Source organism: Amphiprion ocellaris, chromosome 4, assembly GCF_022539595.1.
Source record: "Amphiprion ocellaris isolate individual 3 ecotype Okinawa chromosome 4, ASM2253959v1, whole genome shotgun sequence".
Classification (NCBI taxonomy): Eukaryota; Metazoa; Chordata; class Actinopteri; family Pomacentridae; genus Amphiprion; species Amphiprion ocellaris.
The window spans coordinates 14,326,540-14,351,854 of NC_072769.1; the positions used below are offsets into that span (position 1 = coordinate 14,326,540).

Genomic DNA, 25,315 nt, shown 5'->3' on the forward strand with positions numbered 1-25,315 from the left:
AGATATCATATGCACGCACGCGCACACAAACACTGTGAGAAACAAAAATGGTGGCAGGGGACAGGCAGAGAGTAAAAGAGGGAGAATTTTAACAAAAAAAAAAGCCCTGCATTCTCACATGCAAAGCTCAGTGCGCTGCTTGCACTGTTGTACCAGCGCGTCTCTGCAGAATGCACATATGGTGAAGTCATGCAAGGATTCCAACTATGCACATGGGATGCTGTTCCATTTGATTGCATCTTAATACCCTCAGTCTACCAGTGTGTACATGAGTGTAACATCTGTGTTGATGTTCTCAAATTTGATAAAAACTTATGCCAGAGATATAGAAAACTAAAATTTGCAAGACTCTATTGTACTTTAAATGTATTCCATTCATCCGACGTTAAGTTTAGCTGAAGATAAGCACAAGTGAAAGCAATTTTTTAGAGTGCATTTAACATTTCAAAACATGTAGATATGTGACAAGCAGCAAAGATGTCAGTGTCCCGGCAGCCTCCATTTGAATTCTCAACATTCAAATCTCCGAATCCCTACTGTTGACATTAAAAGAGGCACCGAACGTCATACACAATGAGATAAAAAGAGAAACGAACAGCCTTTCCTCCCCTTTTCCCCCCTCTAGCCCTCCGTCCCTCCTTTCTCACCAAATTATATGGATGTGCTGAGAAGAGGCAAGAAAGCGAGCCAGAAAAGAGCAATGGGGAAAGTCACAGTGAATGAGACGAGGGCAGGGGAAAAAGAAAAAGTACAGACAGAGCATGAATCCTTTCCACCCTTGTCGCATCTGTGCTGCTCCCCTAACCCTCATAGAGGAAGTCTGGGAGCATCATCGTTTTGATGGATGACTGGGCCTTTGCTGGCCGACCCTGGGACTTACACATGAGACACGAGGGCAGGAGGCTGAAAGGAAAACAAGAGTGGTTTGTGGATGTGTACTTTTAAAACAATGCGTGATGGAAACGGCTGCCTCGAGCTCGTACTTTTGTGCCATTATGGTAGCCTAGTGCATATGTATGTCTGCTTTACAGGGCGGTGATGATGTATGTTCAACATCATAAGACCATAAGCTTGAAACTACATTGCATTTTCCTTCCACCAAACAAACCATGTTGTGCATGTTTCACATAACATATTTCGCAAATATTCTCACAATACACTTATACAGCAAACATTTTTAAAAACAAATATGCAAATCAAAAGTCTTCTAGATAGTCAAGTGATAGATAGAGCTCAACAGAACTTGATTGCGCCCTCTCTCACTTTTACATTATTCCTCAGTCCTCCCACACTGTTTTTCTGTTTTATATCTTTTATGCTAAGTCTCGCCCTAAATAATCACCACTGATTCAGACCCTAACTGCAAATCATCAAGTGAAAAATTGAGTGTGAAATCTTTTATCTCAAACAGACCTGTTAAGTACGTTTCCAAGCACACAAGCACCCTTGGAATGATTAGGTTTTTAGAATATCTCATTAATGCATTAGCTCACCATATCCTGATTTCAAAAACTCAGATAAGCTTTTATCTATAGGATTTGAGGAAGCTGACTACTTATCATGGCATTTATAATTTAAAAGCATCTTTGGCACCTAAAGAACTTCGTCATATTCCGATCATCATCAGTTATCTGTGTAGGTGCATCTTCAACGGGAATCATGTGGTTGTCAGTCAGAAATCTAAAAAACAAGATTAACAATGTAGTGATAAATTGACTGTCGCCTGGTGCTGATGTCCTCCATTAAGATGGCTGATAAGAGGAAAAGATCAAACCTAATAGAACTTGGAAAGGGCATCAGTGCCCAGAAATCCAGACGTCTGAGTGAGTTAAGTCTGTTGTTCCAGGAAGAAGTGTTTAGTTAGTTCAGGATTTTGGAGTAGAGCTGTATGAGGAACTGATCCATAATTAATACACTATATTTATAAGTGTGAAGAAGCAGATAGAAGTACTGACACAGAAAAATCGGTTAGTAAGGTAGTTAGTTTGGCATTTTATTACCTCGCTTTAGATCAAACTAATATGTTAAAACACCAAAGTCACACAATAACAAACTAACCAATTGTAGCAGTGCGTGTGTGTGTAATTTTGGTGCCTAAAATATATTATTATATCAGTTTTGCTGGTGACTGAGAATATTTATAATAGTTATATACATTTTTTTTGTACATTTTTCGAGCTCAGTGAGAGAAATACACTTGTTTTTAATGATTTTTTCAGTTGTTTTCATTATTATTTGTGAGATTTTTATAATGCACATTTAATGCAATTTCCATTCTATAAAAAAAAATTATATTTCCTGCGTTTATTAACCTTACATGATGGTAAGCTGAGTATCTTTGGATTCTGGAATGTTGGTTGGACATAGCAAGTGTTTTGAAGACATGACATAAGCCACAGTGAAAAATCTGACCTTTTATGGACCAAACAAATAATCAGGAAAGCAATCAATACACTAATCTGCTTAGCAGTGAACATAATCATTAGCTGCAGCTATAATTGAAAGCAGGATATGACTCACAACCAGGATACTAATGTGCTTGTAAACTTGCTTGAGAAATACATCTGACAAGGATCGGACGATGTTACGAGCCACCGGGTTCACATACAGACACACACACACAGACACTCACAGGCACATGGTATGAACACACTCGCAGAAGCAGTAGGAAAATGATCTGATTTGCCATATGTGATCTGCCTGTCCATGCCAAGTAATACTGGGATGGACAAAAACAGCTGGCCTCATATCAAACCTGCTACCAAACACACACATACAAACACACAATATCACACACATACAGCGGGGTGGTGAGATCATCAGTGCATTGTAAAACAATATCAGGGCACAGAATGTGTCTTCAAAAGATATGTGGTAGTATATACCACGGCCAAAACATATAGAAAATTGGAAATTCAGTCAATTTAACATAGAGTGAAATAAACGCAGCAGGTAGGTTGCTTAATGCATTTTGCAGAATTTTCCACAGTTCCTCTGTGGGTTTAGGCTTTCTCAGTTGCTTCTGTCTTTTCATATAATGACTAAATGATTCTGAGATTAGGGCTCTGTGGACACAAGACCATCTGTTGCAGAGCCCATTGTTCTTCTTGTCACTGAGGATAAGGCTGCAACTCTGACTGAATGTTTGGGGTTACTGTTGTCTGGCAAAATGAAGCGCCTGAAACTTTTCCACAGTGCTGCATGTGTGAATAGATGACTGTGTGTGGGACTGTATGTCAGTGGAAGAGCATCAAAGGACTCACAGTCAGCATCAGCGAGGAAGAGGAAGCTGAGGAGGAGTAGGCCTGGACTGGCAGAGTTCATCCTGGGATATGTCGACACATGCATGCTGTATCCACCGTGAGCTCACTGCCTCACTGTACAACAGGACGATAGAAACAGGCCCTCACAACCTGGGGAGAGAGGCAGGGAGTGCAAGAAGAGGAAGAAAAAGAAAATGTAATCATTAGAGAAAGTCCAAATCAAGAGAATTCCAGACATTATATAGTCTGTGAGCATACACACACGCACACACGAACACATGAACACATGCACGCACACATGAACACATGCACGCACACATGAACACATGCACGCACACACACAGACTTGCAGTGTGTGAGTTCCCTCAAGGCCTCACACTCCAGTTATGCAGCTGCCTCTCCTCTTCTCGCTTCATTAGGACCATACACTCAGTGCCGGAGGTGTGTTTTGATGTGTACGCCTGTATGTGTGTGCATGTGTGTGTGTGCGTGTGTGTGTGTGCGTGCGTGTGTGTGTGTGTGTGCATTTGCAAAGTAGCTGATGAATTTCAACTTATGGCAAACGTTTAGCATTAAAACATCAGCCTCTTCAGAAGTTCAGCTATTATCTCCCAAGTAAGCAACTGCCTCAATTTTTCTGGATTAGTTTTTTTTCAGCCGTTACACAATCTATAAAGCAGGCTGCACTTCAGTACCAGATTTCTTCCAAATGTACGTCAAAACGGCATGATTTCAGATTGATGAAAAGGAATGAATGGCTTTAAGATGGAGGGGTGGCAGGATAGAGCAATGGATTGATGGATGATGGAGAGATTACAGAGGGAGGAGAATGACTGGTGTTATCTGCTGGCTATGTTGGATCATACAGCTCAGTGTCTCCATCCTTTCATCTTTAGCTCACTTCCTTTCATAGATTGTGTATCTTTGGTCTTTTCCTACGATAACTCTTTTACTTTTCTTGCAGTTTTCTAATCATTCCTTCCTCAAATCCTTGTATCCTTTTCCTTTTACTCAACTTTCTCTTTCCTTTCATTTCCTATTGCTGTCTCTCTGGCGTCTTTCTCTCTTTCTCCATTTTATCAGTCAGATTTTTTTTTTCGTCCTTATACTCCCTCCGTCCTTCTGTCTGTCTGTCTGTCTGTCTCCCTGCCATCTGCAGCGCCTGGTGTGAGCGTTTTGGCATTAGAAGAGACAGGCGTCAGTCTGTGTGTCAGAAATCTCACAGCTCAAATCACATGACACAATGAGACATGGCAGATCACTGCTGCTGTCCAGAAACTGACAGTGTTGAATGAGAGACACTGAAAGTGAGCAGAGGCCGAGGAGAGAGACATGTAGGCCTTCACCGTGCAGCATATGCATGCATATTGGCTTGTTCATGCATATGCTGATTCCTCTGTATGTGCATTCCTGTGTATATTAGCACTAACTGTGTGTGGACGTACTGAAGTGTTTGCGTACAGCCTATGCATGTGTGCATGCTTTGTAGCTGTGTGGTCCTGTGTTGCATGCATATGTGAGTGGGTATGTGCATGTGTTTGTGTGCTTTCCAAAACTGGACAGATTCATCAGCAGCAGCAGCAGCAGCAGCAGCAGTCTTAATCCCCTCCACTCCTGAACAAGCCATCTGATTAAAAAAAGACACGGGGGGCGGGGTGGAAGAACACTGGAACCCAGAGCTCTTAGCATCCCTGCAGCCAAGGCAGCAAACAACTAAACCCACACTGGATTTTCCACTTGGTTTGGTCCAAAACAATTGCTTTGGGATAACCTAGATCTGTCCGTGCACAAATTAAGTCCTCTGCACTGATTTACACTACTACAGTAGATATAGGAACTCAGCAACACAGCATGAAAGGGAATCACATTTAGGAACCTTGCGTAAACAAGAAAGGAAAACACATTCTTTGGATACCGTGAACTTAATTTAGTTAACAGGGTTTTCTTTTACATTTTAGATTTTCAAAAAACTGATTTATTAATAGATTCTACTCTCAACAGAGCACTCATATTCATATTTATCCAATTAGGTCCAATTTGCTGCAAAATGAATACGGGTAAAGGTAGATCACTGATAAAGTAGAGCATCTGTTTTGGTGTGTGTGTCTTTGTGTATTGTGTGTGGCCACTAATCACTCCAGCTGATTCGGTGTCACTGGAAAAGCCTGCATTATTTAGTATCTCACTTCACAGCATGTCGCGTTAATTAAAGAGCTAAGATAACTCGGGGGGGTGGGGGGGGTGCTGAGGACGCGGTGGTGATGGAGGGCAGATGAAAAGAGAGAGGGCGAGATGAGAAAAAAGTGTGTGGAAAGAGAAAAAATGGAAGTAGAGCGGCAAACAGACAAGAATAGAGACACGTACTGAAAAGAGGACAAAATGAAGATAACCTGAGCCACATATACACACTGGAAAAAACACAAACACACACTCACAAAACACAGCCAGGTAGTCACCAGATTGTAATCTGGGTGGCTGTTGTTGCTAGTATTACCAAGGGCCTAACAGAAAGCCTCCCTCTGTGCCTGAGCTTCTGCTGCTGCTGTACATCACAGTCAGCCCTAAACCATTCACTTACATTAGTCCCTATCACTCAATTATACACTGTCTGTCTGACTGGGCCCCCAGCTATCTGTTACAGTTATCTTTCGGATAGTTCCTGACAGAACAAAGACCAACTTCAAGGGTGGCAGGCTGGCTTATGTTTTTTTCTGGGACAAACAGAAGGACATGTGGGGACAGCAAAGTGAATTGGTTCAAAAAGTCTATGAATGTGCTCACATTCTTATTAATAAAGAGAAAATTACTTTCAAAAAATGCTAGTTACATCATCCAAAAAAAAATGCAGTTACAATAATTAGCTGTTTATAGGATTAACAGATTTATTTCTGTTCTATTTATAGGGGCCTTTTAAAGTTATTTTCCAGTGGTATAACTTTTAGTTGTTAGAGAGTAACTGAGAAGCCAATTTATGAAAAGATGGGGCTGGAAAGTTGGAGGATGAGGAAGAAAAAGTGAAAAAAGTGAATTAAAAGAGAGAATGTGATCCAAAAATGGAAAGAAAAGAAAAATAAAGTGTGGGCGGATGATGAGAGAGAGGAGGGTAGACTACAAAGCAAAGGCGTAGTACAGCTGGAAGGGATGCTGAAAAAGACAGAGACAAAGACAAAAGACGGATCCTAAAAAGCATAGCTTAAGGCAAACCGTGTGCCATGGAAAAGAACACTGAGAAACCTAATTAGATTTGATATTCCAAAAGCTGAGCCACCAAATGCAATTAGACATACTAATTAACTTGTTCTATTTGCCCTGTTGAAACAGTGGCAGACTGACAGAAATGTCAATGGAGAGACGATTTTCATTTGTTGCATCACAGCGCGGCACGAAAAACAAGATAAGCTAAGCGAGGAGAACAAGGTTTGCACCCTCCTCCCGCTCCATTAGGGACAGTGGTGAGTGAGATTTTCAAGAGAAGTTTCCTTAAAGCATATTTCTTTCAGTGTCAAGAGTGGTCACATCCATATTTCGATGGTCTTTCAGTGGTGCAATTCAGACAAGCTCTGCTGTATTTGTTTCATCTCATTTGTACAGGCATGAAAGTCTTTGGTTGAACTCTGGTGCGTTTGATCTGTCAATGAAGGGATCTTATAAACAATCTATAGAAGATGCGTACAAGATCATTTGGTAACCATGGTAACACCTGGTAACCCATAGTTCCTTGAATCTGTAAGGCAGCACTAACACTAAAGCACTAAATCTCACTAACAAGAACCTTGAAGGACTCAAGTTCTTCTGGTTGTCTTTCTTCTATATCACTGTAGGTGGTTTCGACTATAATATATCTTTTCAGTGTTTAAGAAGTCTTTAAACAGATACCAGAGTTTCATCAAAGAAGCCGAAGATGCTAATTTCCTCATTCCTGAAAACTGTTCAAGGGGTGATATTTTATATAACTCATCCGTTTAAATTGTGTGAAGGCTTGAAGTTATACACACCTCGTTGCGAATTTTTGGATTGAACCAAGAGCTAAGCAGAATCAGAAACTGCCAAGATAGTGACGGCTGTAGCTTCCACTATGAGTCCAGCTTCCATTTCTGTTTGGAAAACATTTATTCAGTCTCAATATTCCATTTGCAGACATCGCTCTCCTTCGTCTCTCTTGTGTTTCCTTGATGTTGGAATAAAAGCTTTTGAGTTGTCTGGCCCTTTTCAGCGGCTCCTTGCATGAAAGCACCCAGGTCTTGAGACATGAGAGATAAGAGAATAGGCATTAAAGTGCAGAACCACAGCACTTTCTTTACCTGATTGCTAGTCTTACAAAAAGTACAAATCCCCGCCATTAGTACTTTCCATCTGTGACCATTCATGTCAAGTCTTTCTGAGAGACAAAATGATGTGGACCACATTAAATTCTCTATTAGTGGGCAAGATTCTGTCAGCATTTAGCCAGTGGGTGGTTCCGGTTTCCCATTTTCCATTATACAGTTTCCCAAGTAACAAAGCAGCAGTGCGGGTTAAAAAAACAAAACAAAAAAGGGCAAAACAGTGTACTAAGCAGACTGTTGAAGGTGGTCAATTGAAGGGTTCAGCCAGGTGCAACTAACAGGGCCACGCTGGGCCTCTGTTGGACCATCTCTGGCAGCCTCCATGCTATTAAGAGGACAAGAGGAAGAAGATGTTGCGCCTCATTCATAGAAAAACCTACAAACACTCACAGAAGCTCATTGCAGATAGATAACAAGTAGTAGGGAAGAAATATTTGCAAAAATGTCCACAAATCGTAAGTCTCTCTCAGTGCACAACTAAGAAAACCTAGCTGGAAATAGCTTGAAGGGAGAGTGTTTGTTTGATGTATATGACTAGTGAGCATGCGTGTGCACATAAACTCATACACATGCTGATTACCAGTTATCTGTCATCTCCCTCACTCCACGCAAACGGGCTCAAACAGACTCCAGAAGTAACCCCTCAGCATGTTTTCAAGAGAAACGTTGATCTTTGAAGGCGTGCAACTCAGTGCTACTGTCTGCAGGGATGACATTGTGCTGTGACAGAGATTTTAATTGCCTCTGCACAGGGTGACTCACCTACCTTTTAGCACTCAAGAACATCCACTGTAATCATGTACATATACAGTAAGCACATGTGTGTGTTTCCGTGTGTGCTTTTGTTGGAGGAAGAGGAACATGAGGCAGGGGACAAGGAGAAAGAATCACTTTAATCTCTGTGAAAGCGAGTAAGATGCATTGTGTGGGTGGAGAGATGCACATGCAGTATGTCTTTCCTACATATTCAGATGCATATCTGTTCATATTCAATGATTTTGCATTTAACAAAGTTAAGGCTGTCTAGCGTAAGTTTTTCATCTGTCACCTTTAGCTTAGTTTTTCCCAATTGATTCCACATGATCTGTGTGTGACAAGTAAATTATTGCCTAAGTCCAAATTGAGCTGGACTATTGCTTCTGCAAAAATACACACAGATATCTCCGTGAAAAAACAGACAGGATGGTGTCATCGGTAAATTAAGTTTGCAGAGGCTTGATGGCATGAACACAACAACACAAACATCTCTAAAAGACCATGGTGCACATTCTCCTACGTGCAAACAACAGAAGCCCTTAAGATTAGGTCAGGCAGCAAAAACGTAACTAGAATTAGGGAAGAATAATAATTTTAGTTTAATATTATTTTGTCACAATGTCCTCATGACAAGTTACAATGTCAATTACTACGCTTACTATTATTTGTTTATTTTGACACTAAAAAGTCCAAAAGCCATTTTATTAAAATGTTCAACAGCTAGCTGTTTCACAGAGTGCATCAATCTGAGTGGACACCTCTATTCCTGTCAAAGCTATATGCAGTTTTCCTATCAACAAGCCCTGGGTCACCAAAGACATCAAAGCACTCCTAAATGAGAAGAAGAGGGCCTTTAGGTGATAAAGAGGTAATTTAAAGTGTCCAGAAACAGCTGTAAGTGACTATTAGAGAGTAAACGGCGGCACACAGGAGCATGTTGGAGGCTGCAGCAGAACGTCAAAATAAGGTTAACGCCAAACTGTCAAAATCTGCAGTTCCTCAAATGGCCACTTGGGGCTGCCTCCAAAAGGAAGTAAATTCCCATAAAACCCAGTGTTAAAATACACAATATTGCAGCAGAAATAAAAATATTTACAGCCTGGTACAAAAAAAGGATTTGGTCGCTATAGCTAATTTTATATAACTCACCCGTTTAAATTGTATGAAAGCTTGAAGTTATGCATTTGCCTCACCCCTTTGCTTATTTCTGAATAGAAATGAGAGTTAGGCATAATGTGGCACTGAGGCTTTGTCCATCTTTATATACAGTCAATGGCAGCGACCCAGCAACAATGACATCAATAACGCATTTACAATTAAGAGGGATGCTAAGTCAACTCTCCCCAATAATGCTCAGTGTCAGACTTCAGCACGTCTCTAACTGTGGTCGTCTGGAGAAGGTCCATGCATTGTGGAAGACATCCTGCCTGGTTTCTGGACTGAAGAAGGCCTGTCCCAGTGCAATAAGCAACAACAGGCCAGTGTCCTTGACCTCATACCTCACAGAGGTTTCTGAAAGACGACTTCTGGATTCCCTTTGCACACTGGTCCAACCTTCACTAAACCCCTCCAGTTCACTACCAACTGCATGTCGCAATTGACAATTCACTTACACTGTACAACTACTCGACATTCCCTACACCCATTTTGACACGCCAGGAGGCATAACCAAAATGATGTTGTTTAACTTCTCCAGCATCTTAAAACCATTCAGTCGGACCTGCTGAGAAACCAGATGACTGCCATACTCCTCTGATGTTCTGGATCATGGACCAGTCATCCTCAGCATTGTCAGCCACAGCAGTAAGTGTAACAAGTAAGTAAGTAACAGTCATGGAGCACTGCAAGGGACTGTCCTGTCCCTTTTTCTCCTTACCCTATCCCCTTTGGACTTCAGGTGCAACTCAAAGACCTGCCCCACTACTCCTCTTTCCATTAGGGGGAAAGAAGGTTGAGATGGTACAGGAGTACAAATACCCGTGAGTTCACTTGGACAGGAAACTGGATTTGACCAAAAACTCCAAACCAAAAACCAAAAGCTCTCTACACCAAAGGAGGAGTCTGCTTTTTTACTGCCAAGGTGCTGGTACTTTAATGTTTGTGGCACCATGCTGCAAATGTTTTATGAGTCTATGATGTCTGGTGCCTTTTTCTACACTGTGGTTTGCAAAAGTCTGACATTGGAAAATGCCAAAATACTCTATTAGAAAATTCATTCAGAAGACTTGCTCCATCCTGGGGGTGGATCTGGACAATCTACATGCAGCAGCAGTGAGAGGGAACTTGTCAAAATCTTTTTGGACAACCTGGACAACATCTCCAGTTCTCCACAAAATGTTCTTCTAAGTATGTTTAGAGTAATAATGACAAAATGCTCCACTGAACTTCATGAGAAGTAATTTAATTTATTTTTAACTTAATTTTCATAACCTTTAACTTTAAAAAAAACTGGTACAAAATGTTCCCTGCGGGGATCATTAAATTACTGATCATACTGTGATTCATTCATTCTCAAGACCTGCTATTTAACTTGCCCTAAAAGATTGGAAAATAGCTGTACTCAAAGCCGCAATACTTCCTGAATTGGCAGGGAGTGGTTGTGACACTACTTTAAAAAATAATGAATAAATGTGAAGTAGTTTTACATGAGTATAATATAAGAGAATTGGTTGCTACACCATTGGCTTCCTTAAACAAATATGAGAACAAATGAAAATACTAGTTTTCACTGGGAGATGGAGCCCCAAAAACTCTGAGAAGTCATTTGAGCTGACTTTCAGGACACTGACAGAAACAAGAAATCAATAAGACAAACTGAGAGGAAAGGAACGGACAATGTGATTGATTGAGATGAGGATTTAGGCTGTCTGGCTGCACTCAACTTATCACTTCCCTTGGTTCCCCCAACACTCTGTCCTCCTATCCTTCCCACCATCCTTCCTTTATTCCTTACAGTCTTTTTTCTAATTTCCGTCAGCCTGACTTCTTCCTTTTCTTCTCACATTTTTTTCGATCTCCAATCCCAACACTGCCTCTCACTTTCTGTCTTTGCTGTCCTTCCCTAAAGGCCCAAACAAACTATTATTTTTCATTTGTACTTCCATTCTTTTGCCTGTGCCACTTGGGTCTCACAGATATCTCATTTCTCTCTATAAAAAGCAGGACTGGAATGTCAATCAAGTATCTTATTTGGGAGATATCACATTCCCTTGTGTAAAAATAAGAATTTTATGAATTTCATCCACTGTGGCAAAGGACTGCCCATTTTCGATTGTTGTCCAGCTTCCATTTCTGTTTGGAAGACATTTATTCAGTCTCAAAGTTCCATTTGCAGACATCACTCTCCTTCGTCTCTCTCACGTTTCCTTGATGCTTGAATAAAAGAAAAGCTCTTGAGTTGACTGGCCCTTTTCAGCAACCCCTTGTGCAAAAGCAGCTGAGTCTTAAGACATGAAGGACTATTTGGTCCCTGAAATAGACATTAAAGTGCAGAGCCACAGCACGTTCTTTCCCTGATTGCTAGTCTTACAAAAAGTATAAATCCTCGCCAGTACTACTTTTCACCTGTGACCATTCATGTCACGTCTTTCTGATAGACAAAATGATGTGGAACATATTAGCGGGCAAGATTCTGTCAACATTTAGCCAGTGGGTGGTTCCAGTTTTCTCGTTTCTCATTATACAGTTTCCCAAATATCAGAGCTGAAGTGCAGGCTGAAGGTGGCCAATCGAAGGGTTAAGCCAGCTGTGACTAACAGGCCCACGCTGCGCCTCTATTGGACCATCTCTGGCAGCCATCCATGGTATTGAGAGAGCAAGAGGGAGAGAGAGGTAGACAGAAATGAGTGGAGTGAAGTTGAGTGGATTAGCAAGAGGTGGGGGATGACAACATGTAATTACCTATTTACCCGGCCTTTAGTGGGAACCTCATCGAAGCCTAATTGAGCGGTGCATTAGTGAGAGGGTCGTAAAGATAGCAGCAGGACTGCAGAGGGAGGGAAGGGGGGGAGGAGTGAGAGGGAGATGAGAGATGAGCACCAGCTGAGGGCCAAGAAGGTTAAAGAGAAGGATCTGAATGGTACAGTGAGGAAGAGAGGCAGAGCAGAAGGAAACAACTGCAAGGAGGGAGAGAAAGCGAACTAATGCAGCTACTTCAGTGTGGTGATTTAACATCTGTCACTGTGTAACTGATGTAAGCAACTTGAAGTCTGAAGCAGCAGTACCTCAATGGAAACAAACTCACACGTTTGCATTTTCGTCCATTCATTCAAAAAGTAAATAAGCAGCAGCTGTAAAAATTTATTTTTTTTTTTTTAAATTAAGCTCTAAAACAAAGCAGAAACAATCACTCCGCTAATAGATTAGTCAGTTGAAAGAGCTGGAAACTGGCATCTGGCGTCTTAAACGGTGCAAATTTGCTCCTTTACTTTCTATTAGAATAAAGTAAACTAAATATCTTTGGGTTTCTGAAGTGGTCAATTTAAAAAAGAAAATGGTGATTTTTGGATGGGACTTTGGGGTGAATGAAGTACATGTTTCACTATTTTCTGACTTTTTATACACCAAAAGATTAAATAGTAATGAAAGTAATATGGTAAATGTTCCCTTTACAGTGCTTAATTATTTATGTGTTATGTTTAAGTTTTATTTTAATGTTCTTAGTCATCAGGGTGACTCTAATTTTTAGTCAAGACAGACTGTCTGTCTATCTTGAATATTGAAACTACAGAAATACATCATTATTTTTATCTGCAACATAAGTATCTATAGTCACAAGATGAATATGTAGCACAATAATGATAAAACCTCATTAAAGTTAAGATTTGAATAACTTATCAGTAAATCTAAATGATCCTTATGTACAGTACTGACGTACATCTACTTATTGCATTACTGCTCTTTGTGGCCATGATCACTTCTTCCTCCAGCAGCATACAATGTACAGTACAGAGACTGTAGTGCTGGGGGTAAAGTGGCACATCGGAGGCAGTCATCTCTGTAATGTGTTTTAGTGCATGGATGGATGGAGGGAAGGATAGATCTATGGATGGATGAACCTGCAGTATGGTTATGGTGTGACTGCTGTGGCTCTGTGACATGCTCCACATACTACCATAGGGCTAGTAGGGCTGGACACACATCAGGAAGAACATGTGTGGCGACACAGCCACAAAAACACACACACAGTTCTACCGATCTAGCTGGCTGGGTGACCTCCACAAGCAGGTGGAATACAGCAGTAATAATTTACAGCCCTTGAGCAGCTCTCACGTCAAATAAAATATGGATTTCCTCTACGCCAGAAGCGGGCTAACCCTTCAATAACTGAACCTTTTGCCCACACGGTGCTCCAGCTATAACCCATCTCCCAATCTTCTTCTATTACATAGTATCTAAAAATGGATGCTCAATAGGTTACGATTCTTTAGTGCAGTTTACTTTAAGTTCCCCGCTTTTTCCTTCCTTAGGAGCACTGAATGCCTTTTACCTGCATTCTTAAGCTTGACAAACATGCTGCCATTCACAGAATCCACCGCTCACACGTCCAACGCTCCACAATGACTGAAAGTTTCCTTCTGAATCAGAAGAGGAGGAGGAGGAGGAGGCAGCAGAGGAACCATGCAGCAGTTCATGACTCTGCCACCACAAGTGAAGAGATGGCCTTCCTATTGTGAGAGGAAAACATTCTCCTCTTCAATGAGCACTGGAGTAGCTGCTGACAAGAAAAAGGAGAGCTCGATGTGAAAGCAAAAAGTTGCCCTCGCTCCGTGCTTCCCTCAAGGGTATTTCATGAGGAGTGGACAAATGAAAAGAAATCCTCATCTTTTCACTTCATCTATTCAGAACAAGTGCACAGAATAACCCAGAAGAAGAACAAAATATACTGATATATGAGAAAGTACAAAAAAAACACCATTTCTAGCACCACAGAAAATAGAGAGAAAATAAATTTTTCAAGTTTAGTATGCGATAAAGAATAAACACCTTGAAGGTCAAAGGGGAGGCGATGGATAACTGTGTCCAAAAATACATTTCTTGATCAATCTTCTCCAATGTCATGTTACAATGGCTGAACGAGAAGGATGGGGTTACAAAACCTTTTCCCTCAGATTGATTTTGGCCAGCAGAGTAGTGGGAGCACAAGTATGACTCAAAATAACATGCAGGGAAATGCAAAGATGTGAACACTTCAGTTTTTAAATGACTGTTATATCTCTTGTTGTGCATGACATTATGCAGGAAGGATCTCAGCCAGCTCCATAATCAACCATAGCTATTATAATTACGAAGGCAACATGCGCCTGAAACTTGATTATATCTTGCATATGGTGCTGCCAGTATAAAGCAGAAAGATCTGAGCTTAAGAAGTGCAGATAAATGCAGTTTCTGCAGACAAAAATACTTAAGTAGATGTCTATATGAGCTGTGAATGAGCCTTGTCTTGAACGGTAACACATATAATGTCACATACGGCAGTTCCTTTGGCTTTCTGCGGGAATAGTTAAAGATGCTGTAATTTTCCATAACACAAGCTGCTCAGAGAACAGTGTACACAAAGCCTCATATTTTCCATTGGTGGTAGCTTTATATGGATATGAAGTTGCATAGTTTGAAAGGACGGAGGTCTGACACATGGCAACTAGGGAGAAGGAAAACCGATGGAAGGAAAGAGAAGATCTCAAGTTAAAAAGAGAGACAGGAGAGAGAGCCCATATTCCCTTTGGCTCAATAATTAAGACTGGGGACAATAAATATGTAATGGGGGCTTTTTCCACCAAGCGCTGCTGCCTCTCCTTCTTGGAGATGGGGCAGCGGGGAGACAGACCCAGGAAGAGCGGCTAAGTACACTGGCCATTAAAAATAGATGCAAGGAACACCGGCCGTGACTAGCTCTGTCGACCAACTACCCAGAATGTTGTGATGGAAGTTGCCGTGGTTACAGGGCTCCCAAATGGTCCTTGGTTGTCAGGGTGAATCAAATCAGACATCCGAGCGCCAGCGCCTCCGCCCTTCTTAGGCTTGCTGCCGCTGGGGGCACCACAACTCAATGATGTCATTGAGGAAGGAAGTTTGGACCTGCAGTGTGTGTGCGGTTTGAAGATGTGTGTGCGGGAAAAGAAGAGAGACGAGGGAGAGAGAGAGCGAGACACGCAAGAGACAGACACAATTTCCCAAATATCCCTTTAAAAAAAGTTCTATCGGTGATCCGGTATCAGTCGATCTTAAACGCAATCCAACACTTCATATAACAGCAGGGTTGCTTATACGAGTTCCTTGAGTAAGACGGCTACTGTACTGTTAGATTAGGAACTTAATGCCCCATGACTTCAAAAATATTACATGTGTCCCAGATCTATCACCAATGCATGTTAATCCAAATTTGAGACTACTCAGAGAAATAGGAAGAGGCGGAAGGAGAATTTCCATAGAGCAGTGGTGAAAGACGTAGCCTACTCAGAGCTTTTACCTCAGATAGTGGCATCCTTAAGTGCTGATATATATCAGCCAAGAAGCAACCTGCTACATAAACCTCCCATTTTATTATGATGATTTTTTATTTTTACACGGCAAACGTAGTATAATGTGTTAATTTGTAAGCTTCGGAGGTGCTAGTGGTTGGATTTTGTTATCTTTGGACAGAGCCAGGCAAAAATGTTTACGCCTGTTTACAGTCTTGAAAACAAAGTAATTTATTTTTGAGGTCATGGTGGGTGGCAATAAAGTGCTTGATGACTGGAATAATTAACATTTGGAAAACAGGCTGACATTTTCTTTGACTGAATCTGAAGTAATTTATCTTTAGCTAGTAGATACATCAGTACAATGTACAAAAACTACTGAAGTGTAAAGAAGTATTAATTAGCATAAAAAATAAATCAAAGTAAGGTGCATGTGCCTCCAAACTGTCCATCCAGCACTGGAGGAAATGTAATTGGGTATTACTGCACCACTGTATAAGAAAACTGCAACATGCAGGAAAGTGAACTCAAGCAAGAATGTGTATGCTGTGTGCTCCGATGCAAGCATACAGTATGGACAGTACGTGCATGTGTTTCCTTGTGTGTGTGAGCTATGGGCCTCTGAGGAGCCCTGTATAGTGGTGTATACGTTATAATGGCTAGTGACAGCAATGCAGAGCTTGTCTTCCAGTAGCAGCGACTGGGAGCCATGAAGAGATTACTGAGAAGGAAAGTGGTACCAAGGGGAGATTTCTCTTTCCCACACACAGATATGTGGCATGCAGTACATGCCTGCGTGCAGAACAACCATGGTCTTGCCTGATCATAAGGAGAATATGAAAACTCCTTCTAAAATGATAAGGACTGACAGGAACAGAAAATGTTGCATGGCACCCCGAAGCTTCATGTTTGTTAAATGGAACAGCCCCCGACACATGCTAGAGAAAGATGGATGTGGAGAGGCTGCTGTCTATCAAGGCGTGTCCTCATTTCTGTGTGCCACTGATGCTTCTAATGATGTCATCGATCATGACACGGCACCATTGAAGTGGATTTAGGAGTCAGAGGTCAGGGAGAAAGTCTACATGCTGAATGAGACCTGCACTAAAACGTTGCACGTGCACTGTAAATGCTCTCCACTGTATAAACTATTTCCACAGAAGGCCAAACAACACCTTTGTTGCTTTGACTGCTGGAGCTATGCTTCACTTGTGGAATTGATTTCTGGGATAGCTTAGGAAAAAAGACATTGGCTATGTTTTGAAGTTACATCACACAATGGTGAGGTGCTGAATGTGAGGAATCTGACACTGGGTGCACTTTTAATGCTAGTGTATGAGTTTCAGGGTTAGAGATGAGGATAAGCTTAATAACACACACCGGCTGCATCCAAACATTTTAGAATGCTGTACCTCAAGTCAAGTGTGTCAGCTGTTTGATGTGCTGCTCAGGGTCATATAGGCTGAAAGATTTCTGCACAAGGCAGAAAAAGTCTGTCTAAACCCACAGAAATACAGAAGACAGAAATACCCTTCAGTGTAAACAATTCAAAGTCTCTTAGAGCACAAGCATTATATCAATGCAATCTATTACATACATGAGATTAGTAGTCTTTCTAAGGCAGGCAGACATATACAGTTCTGTAGATGGCATAAATGAACGATTTAGCCTCAGCAACGCAAGTCTATTGCATCCATTACATCAGTTTCTCTTTACAGGATTAGCTATACATGTGACAGCAGCTCACCACAGTTTCATCACAACATTTCTCGGTTGCAGTTGGTATATATTTTGTGTCACAGTGGGAAAAAAGGTATTTACATATGAACAATGAAGGACTGAAGGGAAAAAACCCACACATTTACTCTTCAGGTAGGAGCTCACACACTCATAACTTGGATATAGTCTTTTGATTTTAGTTTTATGAATCAACTTTTAGCAACATTGCTTCTTTTCACAATCAAATGTGGTTATGAACCATGCACATCAAATGTGTTCAGTGTCAGTTAATTTGAATCAAAATGTCAACAGAAAGAAACAGAACAAAAAAAAGCTTAATCAACCAAGTACATGGTTCAGGGGAGTATTTTTTTCATTTTTCTTTCAGGAACTCAAATGCCCAAATTGTTGGAAACGTGGTATCACACTGACTGTAACCAAATTTCATCACAGAATTGTTTTATTCCATTATAAAATCAATGTAGTCCTTCACAATCAAAGAGAAAGAAGTTTCCACTAAACTCACTAGCATTTTGCACTGTTTTCTGACTGATACACTTGAGGAAATTTATTACAAAATAACTTACATACCATTTTCTCCACTGCGAGTAGTTCAGGAGAAAATGTGAGTGCATACAAAGAGCATTCAAAGTGTACAAAGGTGTTTCCTTCAAAAGCTTTTCTTTAAAGGAAATGCTGTTTTATGTGCATTTGCTTCATACGCTTCACTTGTAAAGTGCTCCTTCATAAACATTCAACTCTTCTCTTCTCCTTCTTTTCACCCTCCTTGAAAGTTCACCACACTGAAAAATGCTTTTTTTATATAAAGCAACACAAACTTGCATTGGATAATATATTTACACAAATATATATATATATATATATATATATATATATATATAAAAATAAATAAACAAGACTCATATAATCATAAAGGGGCATAATGATCTAATCTGTCACTTCCTCAAAGTCTGATAGGCCAATACATCAGCACATGAAAAGTAATTCATCACGGAGCAGCGGCAGGTTATGGCAGTGTGCTGATGGATAGGAGCTGTGGATAGAGAGGATGGCTGAGTTGCCCTTGTCGGAGTTATGAAAAGGAGAGGAATGGGTGGAGGGGAGAGGATGCAACGAGACCTAAATGCGTTCTGAACAGACTCGTTTGTCACGCTTTGTCATCGAGGGACATCAAGGCTGTGTGTGCATACAGTATTCAGTGTGTACGCTGGGGAGTCACTGTTTGCATGGCTGTATATTTGACAGTGCCTAATGAGCATGCATGTGCACTTAATTACCACACTGAATCCTCACTGTGGAATAAGATTTGCCCATAAGAAACAATGTATAAAGCGTGTGTGTGTGTGTGTGTGTGTGTGCACATGTATGTGGACAAGCTCCCATTCAGGCGGATGCATGTGTCGTGGAATCCAAAGCATTTGACCCCAATCTGTGTCTGTGCATTATTTATAGTCCAATGCCAGCCTCCCTTTGTTTGTTTTTCAAAGCTTGTCTGAGGAGCCGAAGTGTGGGAAAAAAAATGAGAAGAAAAGGAGGTAAGATGACAGCGAAATATGGACTATTCCAGAAAATATCACTTTTCTGTGGAATCTGTTTTCTCTCCGTCTCCTTCTCTATGGGTAAACACAACAAATCACATCAAAATCATTACAGCTAATTGATCGCTCTGGACCTTCCGATAGTTTCCCCCAAGGGGTTTAAACAGTTTGGAACATATAGTTAGTCCAGGCAGGTCAACAGAATGGGATTTAGGAGAGCTGTCCTCGCACACTGCACCACTGTACACTCCAGTAAATGCACTTTACAATCCCTTTTCCCTTTATATCTGACACAGACACACACCCGCACACACACACACACACAACACAGTCCCCTTCCCCGAGCCTAGCCGGCAGGGCAACAGTGTGCATCCTCAGAGACCTGCTGGGCCAAATCAATGGCAGCCAGCAGCCTTCCACAATGAGCGCCACCATTTTACTGGCTGCCACCCAGCGCAGCAGAGAAGCAGCTAAATCGTCTATGAAGAGAGCAGAACGGCATGGCAAGGCTGCTTACAATGAGCACGCGTCACATCAGGAGGAAAAAAAATATCCCAGTGTTGCAGTATGCGTGTGTGCCGGGCGGCCAATTTGTCGAGCGTGCTCAATGTATGCTGCTTGTGTGGTTGTGGTTGTGTGTGCATGGGTTGGAAAGTCCATTTGGGGTAAGCAAGCTTATCATAAAACTGCCGCACTTGTGTGTGTGTGTGTGTATGCGCGTGCGAGATTATGCAGCGTGCTTTGCCTGTGTCAGTTGATGATAATACGAAGGTTGACTGTTTGTTGAATTCCAATCAGAGAGATGTAGCTCAGCAATTGTCATTGGGATGATTGTTCTCTTTCATGTGGTCTAGCCCAATGCATACGTTAAGCTCGCCTGCAAACAATCCTCCCCAAAACACACAAACACATTATCTGTCATCGTGTCTCTCGTTTTCACACAAACGCTCACGCACACACCAACTGCAAGCCTGGCAGACCGGTGTCTAATCGGTGAATCAGCATATCGGCCAAGAAATGTCAGATTATGTTATAATCCTGCGTTTTAGTGCCGTAAACTCTGTACACATATATGTGTGTGTCACAGTTTTGACAGAGCCCTATTATGTCTGCCTTCCTGTGAAAAGAGAGACAACACAGATGCCGGCACGCACACACACACACACACACACACACACACACACACACACACACACACACACACACACACACACACACACACACACACACACACACACACACACACACACACACACACACACACACACACACTGGGAAGCACAGACAGTCGCAGGCTCAGGAGGTGATGGAGCTGTTCAACAGGAAGGGGATCAATCTGTGCTGTGGCTGATTTCTGAACCTGACTGAAGTCTCTCTGTGTCTCTTACAAAACAACACCCACTGCTACAACAACTAAAGCCCAATTAAATTTATATAATTAAGTTATTTGATGAACAGAAACTGCTTTTTAATCTCCGTCTTCTAAAATGTCCCATATTAAAGCACGAATCTGTCATAATATACTAATTAAACATTTAGTGTTTTGGGGAGTTTGAACAGCAACGCAAAAAGAACTGGAGCTGATGTAGAGGAATTTGTCTCACACATTTACAAACCCAAATGATTTTCTTTATTGCTTCTGCAGAATGCCTTCCTTCTTCATTTATGCATTATGTTTTTTTGGCTTTTGCAATACTCTTCTTAGATACATCTGTTCAGGATTTGCATTAATAAAATATAAGAAAGGCCCAGAAAAGAACAATATTTTCCTCAGTATTAAGCTGAATTCCTCGGTAAACAGCTGAAAAACACCTCACAACAGCTCCATTGAAGAACTACTCTACACTTTATTGATGTTCAAACCGAGACAGGAACGGAGCTCCGACTGTAACTCTAGAAGACAACCTTGTTACTTTCAATAAACCTATTACAGGAGCTTCTTATGAAAGGCACAGGGGAGGCCGGCAGTTGGTTAGGTGTCTCTCTGCTTTGGCCCGGAGATTCAGAGGATGTATGGGGAAAATGATGCCAATCTCTACACCAGGGGATGTATTAAATGACGGGCCTAATTTAATATTAAGGTACTGAGAAACCAGCTAAGGCACTTCCTGTGTCTAAAGGCCATCCAGGAATGGAGTAGTTGGGATTGCTGAGTAGGAGGTTTGAGGTGCATTAGAGAGGAAAGGAAATGGTCTCATAGCACATATTTACAAGCTGAACCATGGGCAACAGTAAAATTATGCAAAGCTTGTCTGTTGGTACTTTTTATCTGATTCAGTGGTATATCTTGTGAGATTAGTGTTTAGTTACATCTACTGGGGACCCACTATGTCACATTACCAACAAGTTCAAACAGGTTTAAACAGTTTAAACACGTGTGCAGGCTTTTTGTATGCTGAACATCTACACATATACCCTGCCATTCACATACACACACTGATTCCATTCCCATATCAAATAAATGAAACTCATACGCTAAATCTACCAGATAGAGCAGGACATTTCAGGTCAGGTTTGTAATATTCGCAGCCTGTGGCATCCTGTCTTCCGAGTATGTCTAGTAATTTCAAATGTTTGGTGCTTGTAAAGAGATTATTCATCCACATGCACACGCGCACACACACACACACACACACACACACACACACACACACACACACACACACACGTACATGCTCAGAGGGATGGACACACAGCTCACGAAACACAAACTCACTTCCCGTAAACCATCAAACCTTTAGACCATCGAAAGTCAGTCTTTACTGTGACTGTTACACACAGAAAACCATTCTACAATCAAGACAAAACAGTAAAGGCTGACAGGGTCTGCACACACGCACACGCATCACATATCACGCATCATTTAATCCCAGGTGCCTTAGGGAATCTGAGGGAAATAGGGAGGCTGAACATAATTCCTGAACACGGACAACAAGAAATGGGATTTGTGCTGGAATTTCAGCTCCCCAGAGAGGAGAAGAAGGAAAATGAACGACAAAACGGATGAAGGATGAACAAAAGGACAAGAGAAAATGCTCAAGTCATCCGTCTTATCCTGATTCAACTGGCAAAAACAAACAAAAAAGACAATCAAAGCCATTAATTAAAAATCTGCAGACAAACAGTGGTGAGGGCTAATCCCGGACAGGCAGAAGAATTGGGAGCTGAGAGAGACTAATAGAATGAATGTGCAGTGGGTGATCAGTGGGAGACAATTTTAAGTGTCCACTTGCTGTTTGGCCTTGTTGGCTGGGAAGTTAAAGGTTGTGAGAGTGGACCAAGAACTGATGTTCTGCCATCATGACACTGCTTGTACAATGACCTGGAAAATCGATGCTTTAGCCTGAAGAATTCATCTGTGAGATGTCCATAAAAATGTCTGTTTTGCTACTCCCTTACAGACCGAAATAAACAATACTGATTTATTCTGAGTTCATATAAAAGAGTTCCATGTTTATTCTTCCTAACACCTGGTGGTGGGGAGCTGTTTCCAAGGAAAGCAATATTTTTTGCACATGATTAAAAGTTGCCAGGAGAGTTGCTATGAGCAGCGTAACTATTACGACTGCATAAAGAAGACAGAAAGGAGAAAATCCAAGTCAAAGAGCTGCCCACACTGCTTGACTGACAAGTACTCTGTGGGAAAATACCACAGCGGTGACGGCTTGGTGCCAAAGATGCTACCAAAAGCAAAAGAAAAAGAAGAACAAAGATGTGGACGACTGCCAATTTAAGCACATAAAGTTACATATTCAAAAAGTGGAGCAACCGCTGGATGAGAGAGTTATCTTTGGATCTATATGCTGCAGAAAAAAAGGAAACCCGTGACAGCGATTTCACAGATATCAACTGTGCTCGGTTGATGGGACAGTGATTAAAGGGGAGAATAATAAGATGTAATGCCAACACATGTCACACAGAGAGAGAGAGAGAGAGAGAAGAGAAGAGAGGGTGTAAGAGGACAGGGGAAAGCAAAAAACTGAAAGTAAATAAATTATTGAACAAATAAATAGCTCTAGAAAATAGAGAGGGTGTTGGACCTTAGGAAAGCTAGAGCGAGAGAAGGCTACAGGAGAATGACTACAACCAGCAGCAAATCCTCTGGCAGAAAGAAAGAGGTGATGTGGAAGTCCTGCAGCCCTGCCACTAAGCCCCCACTGCAGATTAAACTGTACAGTAGTAAGGAGGGGTGGGGAGGGACCGATAGAGGGAGAGAACAAGGGAGTCCAAAAGAGCAGGAGAAAAGAACTGCAAAGAGGAAAATAAAGCTTTGTGGTCTGGCACCAGTTCGGTATGTAAAACCATCATGCGTGCCATGGGGATAGAAGATGAGGGAGAAGGAACACAGCATCGGTGGGAAAAACACAGGCAAAGGACAATAATTGAAGAGGAGGGCAGGGAGGAGAAGACAGCGACAATAAATGTGAAACTGAGAGGAGAGTGAAGAAGAAAAGGAGGGAAACACTTAAGCCGTGACTGTGGAAGTTTGGCTCGGCTTGAGTGTGCGAGTTTGTGTGTGCAAGTGTGGCTGGAAAATAGAATTGTTGTGGTTGCGCCTGGCTCCTTCAGAGTGTCTCCCTGTGACTGGAACATGGAGGGGGAGCAGCGAGGGGATCGCCCCAACCACAAACTCTGTCTCTGTCACTCTTTCTCACTCTCTTTCACACATGCTCTGAATCTGTCTTCCCTCTATTTTCGTCGGTTTCCTTATTCCAAACACCCCTGTATCTTATACCCATTCCCTTCTGTGAAATCCAGCACAAATACACACCCACACACACACAAAGCATACACAACCAATGTAATAAATATGGAAATCTGATGCCAGTGTGTCTCTGTTGTGGATTAATAAGCAGAACACTGCTAAAAATGTCCGCGAGCAAAAAGCATTGCTTGCTATGTTTTGCTACTACAACACTTTGATTAAAAAAAATGAAAATAAAACAACAATTTTGTTCTGAGAAAAGGAGTGGCAGAGCAAGAGCAAAAGAGGAAGATCGGGAAGAAGGGAGCTATAGAAAAGAAGAGACAAACAGGGAGAACAAACCTGCATGAGTGGAACAGATGAAGCATGGGAAGTCTTAAGTTGAATTTTTAATATCTCACCATATGCTCCTCTCCACAGGTGAAGATGTCTTTGCTATTAATTACCAATTCAAAGACTGTATGTGAGTGTAATTCCGTGATGGATAGATGAAAACTGAAGGAAGGCAAGTAAGGGATGAGTGACAAAGGAAAAAAGGTGGCGTCAGGCAAAGAAAAGGCAAAACTAAGGAGCAACACAAAAAAACAGATCATGCAGAGAACAAACAAATAAACCAGAGAGATGACAGAAATACATACTATCGATTAGGCTGAGATGCGGAGAGGTATGGGAAAGTGAGAGCAGGGGCCAATCTCGATATCAGACAGAGAAAAAGACAGGAAGGCTGAAACACTGGGTGAACCAGAGGACAGATGATAGAGGGAGCTGAGATAGACTGGAAGCTGTCCCCCCTCCCTGACTGCCAGCTAAATCAATAGCATCGCTGTGCCTCTTCCACTCCTCTCTGCTGCTCGTCCACCTCTTCCACTCCTCTCGGCTCCTCATCCTGTCACTTTTGCAGGCAGCAACACAGCTGGACGCTGGCTAACTGTAGCTGAGGCATGAGTCTCCTGCCTGCCGCATTTGACTGTCGGAGTCTGTCCTCGCTACAAGGCTGCCTCTCAAAATAGGCTCTTTGAAAACCTTTACATATAGATTTGGATTCATGAAATTTTGCAATAAGATCGTAACTGAGAGTGAATAAAATGGTTGGTGTACGAATTCACTCTTCAGCCTCATCAGGCAAAAAACAAGATCAACATCTTAGTATACAAAAACAGATTTTAAAACAGAAATTCTGTCTTCTTTCTTTGGCATAATTTGGGGGATTTTTTGCTTCTTGACTGGGTTATAAGCAGGACAGGCTGAGCCAGGCAGCAATCTGGTTCTGTTGACCCGCTCAAGTCTTTATGGTTTACACTGCGCTGGCCTGGTCTGTGGGAACCAAAGGCACATTGGCTATAATTACAAGCCAAAGTCATAACATCCATGACCTCAGCGTCACCTCTCCTAACCTGACCCAATGACTGGGACGTTTACGACGTATATGCATTCATGCTGTTGCTTTATGCACACAGAAATGGAGAAATGTGCTGACAAATGTGAAACACACACACACACACACACACACACACACACACACACACAC

The 25,315-nt window shown here is 41.7% G+C and overlaps 1 protein-coding gene across 28 annotated transcripts in view; it reads right to left on the reverse strand.

Moving 5' to 3' along the window:
• The window catches only part of ptprdb (protein tyrosine phosphatase receptor type Db), a 156,962-nt gene that overhangs the window by 65,668 nt on the left and 65,979 nt on the right, over positions 1-25,315 (reverse strand). For all 28 annotated transcript variants that reach the window (XM_055009700.1, XM_055009701.1, XM_055009698.1 and 25 more), the window contains one exon: positions 3,264-3,413. In XM_055009700.1, the coding sequence (XP_054865675.1) occupies positions 3,264-3,348 (85 nt within the window). In that variant the 5' untranslated portion in view covers positions 3,349-3,413. The remainder of the gene's footprint in view (positions 1-3,263; positions 3,414-25,315) is intronic.